Source organism: Arachis duranensis, chromosome 3 (genome assembly GCF_000817695.3).
Source record: "Arachis duranensis cultivar V14167 chromosome 3, aradu.V14167.gnm2.J7QH, whole genome shotgun sequence".
NCBI classification, from domain to species: Eukaryota; Viridiplantae; Streptophyta; class Magnoliopsida; order Fabales; family Fabaceae; genus Arachis; species Arachis duranensis.
In genome coordinates, this window is record NC_029774.3 from 20,336,040 (window position 1) to 20,347,042 (window position 11,003).

An 11,003-nucleotide genomic window follows, 5' to 3' on the forward strand; every position below is an offset into this window, starting at 1 on the left:
AGAAAATTCTTGATTTGGAAGATGAAAATTACTAGCATGAGATCGTCAAGAAAGTCTACGACAATCGTAAAGTCGTTGACACTCCTGCTTCTACATCTGCATCTGTACCTTGAGCAAGAGCTTATCAATTAGACTTTTCAATTCTCTAGCTGGATAAGTGCCCAAAAAAATTATGTGAGGACATGGAATAATTGGCTGATGAGTACGAACCAAAAGAAACACCTGATGGCTTAGTTTCCTTTTTTCCGGTAGAATTGGTGCCCCAATTTTTGTTATATGTAACCAGTGGTCGAAGAAGAGAAGAAGAATAGAAGACAAGAATTTGGGGATTAGGGTTTTGTAATGGAAGATGAATTAATTTGGACATTATTAAACAATTTTAAATACTAATTTAAACTACATTCAACCTTTGTACACATTAGCATACAGCTAAAATATTCATCTAACACTTCATGTTTCACGTCATCGACGTTTAGACGACACTTCTCTAAAGGACTAACGGAGATGCATGTTTTGAAATTTCAGAGATTTAATTGATCATTTATTAAAGTAAAAAACTAAATTAGATAGCGATTTGAAATTCGATGACAATTTTAGATCTTTACTCCAAATATATCCACATTTCAGTACAATATCAAAAAAATTAAACCCCTCAATTCCTCTTCCTATAATCCACTCCTCGCCAACAGCATACGAGGCGGGGCTCCACATGGTTTTACTTCGAAAAGTTTTTGTTTAACAACATTCTAACTTGGTTGGTTGACTATAGGCAATTATGCATTACATACAATTGTATATATTGTTTATAAGGATATTTGTTTCAGGCCTAGCACCCGAGTTCCAAAACTGGCTAAATAACAGTCCGACTCCCAGGTCCAAGTCTTCTGTACGGTCCAAATTAGGTCAGAAAATCGGACATCAATAACTAACATTTAAATTTAAATACTTTTTTTATTTTAGTCAATAAAATAAAATAAGATAACTATACAAATTATAAAAAGGGAGCCAAGAATTTTCTCAGATATGTTACATATTTATAACCCTTACCTATATCTCTTAGATTCATTTTGATTTGAGCGTCAGAATGTCTTTGTAAGTACCACTCCACCGTTTTAAAAGTCCAATTGCGTCATCACCAAGACTGGCGAGTCCCCAATTCTTCCTTTAACTCGTACCAGCAAAGTCTTGTACAATATTCAATACCCAACTCGATCTAGACTCGAAATATATTTTTCATATTTGTGTTTATTATTTTTATTCGGTATTATTTGTTGACTGAGTTTGACTCATGTTTCAAATAGACTCGTGTAATCCAAAGTTATATTTTATAANATATTACTTTTATTTTAATATAAATATTATATAATATTTATTAAATTTAATATTTAAATATAAGATTTATAAAATTATATACATCTTACATTACAAAAAATTATATACAAATTAATCCAATTTAATCCATAACATTGTGTGTTAATTTAGAGTGAGATTTAGATCTGAATCTTTAAAACAAACTTAATAAAATATTCAAATTGAATTGAAATATAATTAAATTTGACCTCACTCAACCGTCTGTGTTCATAATTGTAATCTCCTGCAATTGTTCCATACTCGAGTTCAATACTTTACTACCACAATTATTTTTGTAAGGGTAAAGTATATTTTTTCTATTTGAAGTTTGACAAAAATTTTAAAAATACTCCTAAGTTTTATTTTGTTTTAATTTTGTCTCAAAAATTTTCGATTTGCATCAAATATACCCTCGACGGCTGCATTTTCAAAAATTTTTAAGACCAATCTAACAATAATACATAAAAATTATGTTTGATTTGCTTGTGTTCAGAGTTGTTCTTATATTATTGTTGTTGAATTAATCTTAACTTTTTTAAAAAATTAGCCGCAGGGATATATTTGATGCAAATCAAAAACTTTTGGAACAAAATTGAAACCAAATAAAACTTAGAGGTATTTTTGAAATTTTTGTCAAACTTCAAGGATAAAAAATATATTTTACCCCTTTTTTTAATTTATCTTTTGTGTTGATAATGTACAAAAATTTTATACACACATTTAATTGCATATTATTATAACATAAAATTATTTTCAAACTTACTACTTAAAAAATTATCTAAACGAATTTGATTTAGTGATCGTTATAAAACTCTTCACGTGTGCATTAAAGACACTAATATTGTCATAACTTGCCAACCACTTAAACCAAATTATTTGATAGTGCTATGAAGTATGAACCAAAACTTACATAATTCAAAATCATGCTAAAGCTATGGAAAAGGAAAGAGCGAACTAATTGACTAATATGATTCTTTTCTTGTTTGTTAGATCATTCCAAAAGGTACTTATATACTATTGTAAAAAGGTAAAGCTCTATATAACCTTCCAACCCTATCATACATTAACACATCATCTACAATGTAAACTACCATAGCGACCTACTATTTATGAACTTACCCATAACAAAGGCCTATCCACATATAGAATTTATTGATTAATTATGCGCTATATTATTAACCGGCTGTTCTGGTTCGTTCTTTTTGCCGAGTGCCTTGATCCGATTGTCAAGAGAGCAAAACATGAACTCAGTTGAATCAATTAACCATTTGTTGATACAATTATAAACAAATATTCTTTGAAACAAAGTCAGTTGTCAAGAGGGAGCCATCAAATGTTTGTATCATTGTATGTATGAACAACTAAAACTTCTATCTTAATGTGTTTGATTCAATCCAAGGCCAAAACCTACGGAAAAAACACATGAAAATATTAATACTGAGTAACCGAGGAAATCAAATTCTGGGTATAACATTTGCAAGTGCCACCTCATAGTGCTGCCATCATGGTCCCTCTAGCAGCATCACGCTTCATCTCTGCAGCCTTGCCGCTTCCACGGAAGTACATGTATACTTGCTGCAAGTAAATAAACATAGTAAGAAAAAGCTTAAGAATCAAGATAGAATACCAAAGTACTGCTTTAAGATTATAAAAACCTGAATAACCCAGACGCTGAGCAGCGACTCCAGACAGAAAAATCCAAACCCAATAAAGTAGAATATCTGCAATTTAGAACAAATATTAACCTTATTTCAATATGAAATCACGACTTTGAACTGTTAATATCCATTTAATGTAGCATCCAAGAAATTAATGACATTGTCGAACCCAATAAATACACAATTAGTACATACCCCAACCAGTGCATTGTCGCCCAAAACATCTATTGCAGGCAAAATCCCTCTGTCATGCACAACATAATAACATAAAATACAACCGTTAGTTTCAGTAGAAGTGGAATAGCGCACTATCAAAATTTGTTATTTTGGGGGGTACAGAAGAAAACCGAGATAATCTATTGACTCGTCATAAGGATTATTATTATTATATCAAGTAGACACAATCATGCAGAGAACAAATTCTAGCAACTTAAGCCCCTTCAGTTAAATAGTTTAAGGACAACCCCATAATGAAGCCATTCCAACCATTTTCCTTGCAACCAAAACTCAAATCAGTAAAAAGAACAGGCAGAGAAGAATAAAATGTGCAAAACTATGTACAAATCAATGCAAGATTAGAATACCCACGTGAGAGATTTTCCTTTGAAGATAATTGGTGGAGCTACTGCTGCAAAAATGCAAAAGCCGATGTGAATCTGCATAGAGAAAATGGATAATTCAGATGAACTTAAAATTTTTGTAAAACGAGTGACTACACAGACTGCAGTGAGAAAGTGTTAAAAACTTGCCAGGTAACACAAGAAAAACCAGCCAAATTTCAGAGCACTGTCAGTCCTGTAACAAGAGATACACATAATTATAAAACGGAGATGATACCACAATGCGGAATAAAATTATAAAATAAATGGAGAATTTTATACAAGTCCATAATCCTGATACTAAAGCATTTACATGTCAGTGCTTTTCTGATACAATTCGATACAAGGTGAAGCAACACAATAGTCCAACTGCCTCTTTTGAAAACTACAAAATTGCATGAAATCAAAGGGAACACCACCTCATTGCACGATAAAGAGGGCGATACCACAGTACATAGGATCCTGGAACCCCAGATATGAAGTAGATGATAGCGAGAAACCAGATCGTTGGACCTACAAAAAAAGACAAATCCTTGCGTGTAAATTAAGCCTGAACTTACACGAGTGAGGGATCAATATCAAGTTGTAATAAGTAGAACATACCTTCTCCTTTGATCCAAGCAGTAGTTACTGCCACAATATTCCATGTAAGACACAAAACCAAACCTGCAATGTGGTACAAAGTTGAAAAATTCAGGAATTCACAGAATCACAGGCATATACACTCTACAGTGATTAAATGAAGATAAATTAAATATATATTAAAAAGATAACCATGCAAAAAACATCTAGAAACATGGGCAAGGGACACATTTCAGATCTCACAAAACTACTATAACTAATTAGCAATGCCTATTTTACAAGCAAGTAGATTGTTATAGTCCATAGAACATGATGTGATAGAAATGAAAACAATTTCACCGGAACAAAAACAGTTTGAGTTGCTTTCACTTAATTAAACAACAACCAAATCTTATTGTAGAAGTTTGGGTTAGCTACATAGATCAAACAAAGCCATAATGGCCACTTGCAAACTATGTCTACAAATCTATGCAGTCTTAATGGTACATATAATTTTTCTTCAACTCCTTTGGTCCTTCCATTTCTAACTACTGGGTAACTCTTCAATGGGAATTCTATAGGTCTTCCTTACTCATGACCAAACCACTTAAGGAGAGATCTTACTGAATTGTTATGGGAATGGCCATGATAAGCACCCAGGGAAAGTGGATATGAAGTGGGAGAACCATTGTCCTAAATATTTAATACAACGCCAAGCATCCAATGTGGGACTTTGGGCATCCCATGCTAACCAAGTTCTCTATCAACACACTGCCCCAAGAAAGCCAACAACCTGGCAGCTGCATTGTGCAGTACTTTGGTCAGCGGTATTTCACTCGAACTCTTCCCGGTCAAAACCCTCCTCAAGTAGCTCTCTTTGTGCTGTCGCCAGCAGATCTGATAACATTAATAAGCATCTGAGGAAATGAAGAACCACACCCTTAAAAGCTAACTATAAAGGATCCTGTGCTCCTGAATATACAGCAAGCATCTCATACTATCAATGTGGGATTTTGGGCATCCCATACTATTCAGGATCTCTCTTTTAGGGCATTACTGCTACTTTGTTCCTAATGCATTCGTTCTTGATCTTATTTGGTTTGGCTTGTTTGCTTATCTAGCATAACATTGTCATCATTGCGAAACTGAGTGTATTCTCTTGTTAGCTTTTACACAATTGCTATAATTGCGTAATTAACTTCTCGATTCAGTTTGAGTGGTACTTTTCCATTACAAACAACCCAAAGCACTCCTCCATTTCATCTACCCAGCTAGAATCCTATGGTTTACACCTCACTCTTTCTTTGTTGTTTTGTATGATGGCCATAACACGCTTAACCTGTGTGACTTGTGATATGGTATGGTCTCCAATTTACCCCTCTAAGATAGAACCTGCACCTCCTATAGAACCAACATTTTTTCCCTTGTCTTACTTAAACTTAATATATGGAGCTTAATTTAGAGACTAAGTTCAGCATTTGCTTCAGTATCAAGGAAACAAAGTAATATTTCAACATAGCTTAAAAAAGAAGAAAGTATTATATTCCAAAGCATAGGCATTTCATTCAACTGGCATAAAACAAATATAAATATGCAATAGTCGCTATAGGGACATCCAATAAGAAGGAAATACAGGTTAAAAAATGTGTGGAAAAACTAAATTAGAGACCCACATTGGACATATAAGGCAAAAAAACCACGAGTATTTTTCTATTTCAATTATGATATCAGTGTAAGTTATAGTTGCGTTGAGCATATATGAAGATGCCTTGCAAATTATACTAAAAGCTTTTATATCAGTCACCAAGCAAAAAAGAAGGTAGTTGTGACTTTAAAAAATTCTAGAAAATACCTTAAGAGTTCAACATACCTAACCACGTTGAAAATGCAAGATACTGGGTCCTTTGAAGATGTATTGGTATTTCATTTGCAATGTCATGATGAATGATGGGGAAAAATGGTGGCCAATTTTTTTCCTCTATAACTATCCCAGCTGCAAACAGAAAGATGTGAGAAATGCTAAACTACAAATATTGATTTTAATGGTTTTCAAACAGAGGAATCCAAAATGAAATACCGCGTGATATAGCGTCTTCCCTTCGTTTTATTTCCTATAAAATATAATGAGACTGTCAATTTCCAACAAAACATATGGTATCATACATAGCAGCTAAATGAAAAGCAAAGACAAAGTGAACATGTGACATTAAAAATCAGAAAATACTGATATTTAGCGTAACCTGAACTGAATTCTAAACAGAATGTTTACCGACTATACAATAAGTATCAATATCAATACATTGAAAAGGAGGAAAACAACTAGCCATGTTTATAGAATTAACAACAGCCAATCCTGTAAGCAATGAGGTTCCTAAATAACTGAGAATCGTTAGATTCTTAAAATTTAGCAAAATCAATAGTCCTACATGACATTGAATGTGACAAATATAAGGCTCTAACTCATAAAAGGTAAGCCACTCATATTTGTTCCTAAAGCTACCAAACATGATATGAAGATTAATCACCTGCTCCCTTCTTTTCAAATCAGCCTCTCGAGCTTTAAGTTCCTTCTCTTTCGCTTTAATGTCCTATAGTTGAAGAGGGCATAATCAAATATTCGGTGAACAACAGAATTGGGATATATAGTTCAGACATTTATTTCAGCATTTTTCATAATCTAGTCAACCTTTGAGTTTGAGCTATCAAGAGGAATTTCAACAGTTGCCCCACGATCATATGGCTCAGGAGGAAGTGGTGAGAGCACTGAGGTTGCTGCAGGAACACTTCCAGGGTTCTGAAGATAACGTGTGTTAATAACCTCTTACGCAGTACAGATATTATAAATAAACTAGTTATTAGTATGCACCTTCATGCCAATTAATCTACTTTTTTTATTTATTAAATGTGTGTAATAACAGCAAATGTGAAATTAGTTAAGATAGTATCTTACATTCTAATTAAGAGGTGTGGGGTTCAAGTTTCAGAAATAGCAAAAGGCTTTTCTTTTTTTTTTAATGGATTTATGTACCAAACTTCTCTCAATTCTCATGATATATAGTAGATACAGTAGAAGTAGATAAATAAATAAATAATAGTCTTAGAAAATGACTCCCGATGACAAAGAAGAAGACATTGAAATCAAATATCTTTCAGCTAACTGCTCCTTCATATTTGGTCTAAGATCATATTTTCAATTCCAAAGTCATTCCTTGAGTAGAACCTCTTCTCCTCTTGATAAACTTATATGTTAGTTCAGAGCTCACTTGGTTAAATCCTTTGTTGGTCAACATTAATATTGATACCATTAATAACAATGTGGTGTTGTGGTTCCAAACACCACATAGGGCTATCTCTACCAAACTCCATGATAGCAAACTTCTAGGATTCTCAGATATAAGACATCATAACAAAAAATAGGAGACAGCACAATACTTGGCTCTTACTGACCCTTAGCATATTTCTTAGGCCTGCCATCATGTCATTAAGTTCTGTTTGCGAACTTATGCTATTCAACTAAGAAGTCTGGAAGCAAATAGAACAGCAAATCAAAAGAAGCAACCTCCACTCCTTATATTATTCATTGATCAAATGTACATTTTACAGCCTCCAAACTCCCAATCAAGAATATCTTAAGAAAGCTTTCCAAGGAAACATGGTAAACTTTGCTGCTAAGGCACCTAGACAAATAATACTCTATGAACATATTCTGCCCAATCTTCACCTTGACAACCCCATGCTCAAATATACTAAAACAACATTTAGCTTGACCTGAGACAACTGTCTTCCAACATTCCCACCACTCATAACATCTTGGATGAGGCTAACATCTTGCTACATCAGCCTATGGCTACAAAAAATTGAGGAACCATCCAAAGGAAGTACACACGTACATTATGTGTCCATCAAAGAGTAAAACCTGTTCTCATTCACTATTTCACATGAATAGGTGAATAACCCATGACCATTCACCATGAACTTGCATTTGAGCAGTTGTGGATTATGACACATGAATCAACCTATGCTATATTGGTATGTTAATTCAATGACCTCAGTAGAGGAAAGGAAAAACTTACAGTAGTATAAAATGCACCTCCACCATAACTTGACTGCCCTGTACCTTTTTTTCCATCCTAATATAATTAATGAAAATGCATAAGTTTTTTGTCATTAAAACAATAATCAAATCAGAAAACAAGAGTACAAGAACTTAGTATGTGTGAGGTGGCATATCTACAGTTTCAAATCATCATTATATAATTAAATTATCAATTGCTATTTAACAATCTCCAATACACAACTCCAAAGCGATTAATTAGAAATAACAAATATCAATTTGGTTTTAAACAAAATGGCTGGTTGGGAAAAGAATGAAGGCATTAGGGATGGGGAGAGAAAGGCTCCCAATGCTTCTTCTGAAACAAGGCATTGACTCTTCCATTAGGTAGGTGCATTTGCAGATTTTCAAGTGCTTCGTTTTGAGGTATAGGCACAGCAGGTGAGCACAATTAGAAATAAGTTAACCTCATCCGAAATAGTGGCCTCAGTGATATTGTGGATACCATAAGAATTATCCAGTTCTTACTAACATATCCATTGACATTTGAAATTTATTAGACATGCTTTTTTTTTAATCCAGTATAACAGATAGTATCATGACATATGGAAGTTCAAAGGTAAAGCGATTGACCCCAATTTTTTATGCAGGAAGCTTGCAATAAGAAGACAAATGATAGTTTCTTTCAATTATGTACGACATTGCATATTAATGATGTCATTGAGAAACCTACGAAAGATTATCACAATATATCATAGTTCTGTATCTCAAATCCTTAAATCAATTCAATAGCATTAATAGTGTTAGAGAAAAAGTGAAGTAACAAATACAACAAAACAAGTTTCTCAACAGTTATTTGGATATTAAGCTTTATTTTTGGAGGACAATTTTTTATACACAAAATTGAAGAACCTCGAATCTGCATTATATACCGAAATTCATTCAAGAGCTACATTTAATGGCATCTACAGATTCATACATATATCACTACAGGTAACCACATCCAAACAAGATTTAACACAGATTTTTCAGTTCATGAATGATCTCAAACACCACAAACGGATCTAGTCAAATCAAATCCACGAACCAAAAGACAGCATCATTTACGCATTCGCAAACCAGAAACATCCAAATATCAATTGAAACAGACACGGAATCAAGTTAAACAATGAAACTTCAGTTCCTAAATAAAAAAATTAAAAAATAAAATAAAGTAAAGCAGTTAGGGGAAAACTCACCGCAAACGGATTAACTTCGTCTTCCTCGAAGGGATTGGGATCGTAACGGCTCATGATTCAAGGAGTGAATTGAACTGAACTGAGCGGCAGTGAAGAGATCTGAATCGGAATGTGCGAGAGAGAGAGAGAGAGAGAAGAAGAAAATAAAGAAAAGGAAAAAGTGAAAGTGAATTTGATAAGTGAGAGGGTAAGAACTAAGAAGACAAAGAATGAAGAGAGTGAAGGGAATGTGGAATGCGGTTACTGGTGTTGTTTTTTAGTGTGCCGTAAAGAGAGAGAAAGAGAAAGAGAAAGAGAAAGTGAAAGAAGGGGGGTGCGCGTTGGAATCTACGGGTTCTTCTCGTTTGCGGATTTGTTTTGTTATTTGGAGAGTAGGAAAAGTGAAGAGATACGGCGAGAAAATAGGTCGGGGGAGAGAATATGGGAACTCATGCAGCCTGTTTACGACTTACGAGTGCCTTTACAAAAGCATTTTAAGGTAAGAGATGAGGATGAGCATGTACACACGGTTTCTTTTTTCCAAAAATATTTAATTAACAAATACAAAAATAAAGAAAATCTATATTTAGGGAAGGTAAGGGATAAGAGTCGACCTAACAATTCTATATTTAACCAGTAAAATATTGACTCAATATTAAGAGGTTAAATAAATGTTTTATTTTAGGAAAATAAATTTTATTCTATTTGTTATGATAAGATAGTCTGAAGTGGATGCTCATTTTTTATTAGAATATCAAGAAAAATTATAATTAATTAAGTTTAAAAAAAGTGACTCCTTATATGTATATAAATAAGAGAAAGTAGTAGTCACAAAAAAAACATAAGGGAGAGTAGTTGAGACAGAATACACACAAAAGCAATAATAAAATCATTTTCTCTCCTTCTTTAAACTGTTCTTCTCTTTCTCTCTTTTGTAAAATAAATTGCTACATATATTAATAGATATATATAAATCATCTCTATTATATTGAGATAATTATATTAGTGAACATTAATACTAAAGTTATCTATTTACGCTTCTTTATTTTATATATATTTTATCTTCCTTATTTATTTTACAACACGTTATCAGCACGAGACTTTGATCAAATTTTAGGAAGATTCGGGTAACAAATTTTCATTATGTCGAAACTCTCTCATCTTGAATTTAATGTTCTTGATATATCTGGAAACAACTATTTATCATGGATACTAGATGTTGAAATCTATCTTGATTCAATGGATCTTGGAGATATCATTACGGTTGAAAATAATGCATCCCAGAAGGATAAAACCAAGGTCATGATCTTCCTTCGTCGTCATGTTGATGAAAGATTGAAAAATGAATATATCACACTAAAAGATCCTACAAATCTATGGAAAAACTTTGAAAAAAGGTATAATCATCAAAAGACAGTAATACTTTCTTAGCCCGATATGAATGGATGCACTTGCATCTACAAGATTTTAAATCCATAAATGAATATAATTCAGCAATATTTTGAATCACCCCACGAATGAAATTATGTGGGAAAAAGATAACTGATAATGATATGTTAGAAAA

The 11,003-nt window shown here is 33.1% G+C and overlaps 1 protein-coding gene across 2 annotated transcripts; it reads right to left on the reverse strand.

Moving 5' to 3' along the window:
• Window positions 1-2,592: 2,592 nt before the first annotated feature.
• LOC107477898 (secretory carrier-associated membrane protein 1) lies at window positions 2,593-9,913 on the reverse strand. Of its 2 annotated transcripts, XM_016097991.3 has the most exons (14): window positions 9,461-9,913; window positions 8,242-8,298; window positions 6,855-6,962; window positions 6,694-6,756; window positions 6,246-6,279; window positions 6,039-6,161; window positions 4,211-4,273; window positions 4,027-4,120; window positions 3,758-3,803; window positions 3,597-3,664; window positions 3,204-3,252; window positions 3,006-3,071; window positions 2,838-2,925; window positions 2,593-2,757 (listed from the first exon to the last, which is right to left on the reverse strand). In XM_016097991.3, exons 1-13 carry the CDS (start codon window positions 9,512-9,514, stop codon window positions 2,839-2,841), a joined length of 912 nt encoding a protein of 303 aa, XP_015953477.1. In that variant the 5' UTR covers window positions 9,515-9,913; the 3' UTR covers window positions 2,593-2,757; window position 2,838. The 2 variants fall into 2 exon arrangements, with proteins under 2 accessions (XP_015953477.1, XP_015953476.1); XM_016097990.3 differs by having other exon boundaries at window positions 2,593-2,925.
• Window positions 9,914-11,003: the final 1,090 nt, after the last annotated feature.

Coding starts and splice junctions, on each gene's coding strand:
- LOC107477898 (XM_016097991.3), bottom strand. CDS start 9,514: ATGAGCCGTTACGATCCCAATCCCTTCGAGGAAGACGAAGTTAATCCG. Junction 8,299..9,460: donor ACGAAGTTAATCCGTTTGCG/GTGAGTTTTCCC, acceptor TAATTATATTAG/GATGGAAAAAAAGGTACAGG. Junction 4,274..6,038: donor TGCATTTTCAACGTGGTTAG/GTATGTTGAACT, acceptor ACCACATTGCAG/GTTTGGTTTTGTGTCTTACA.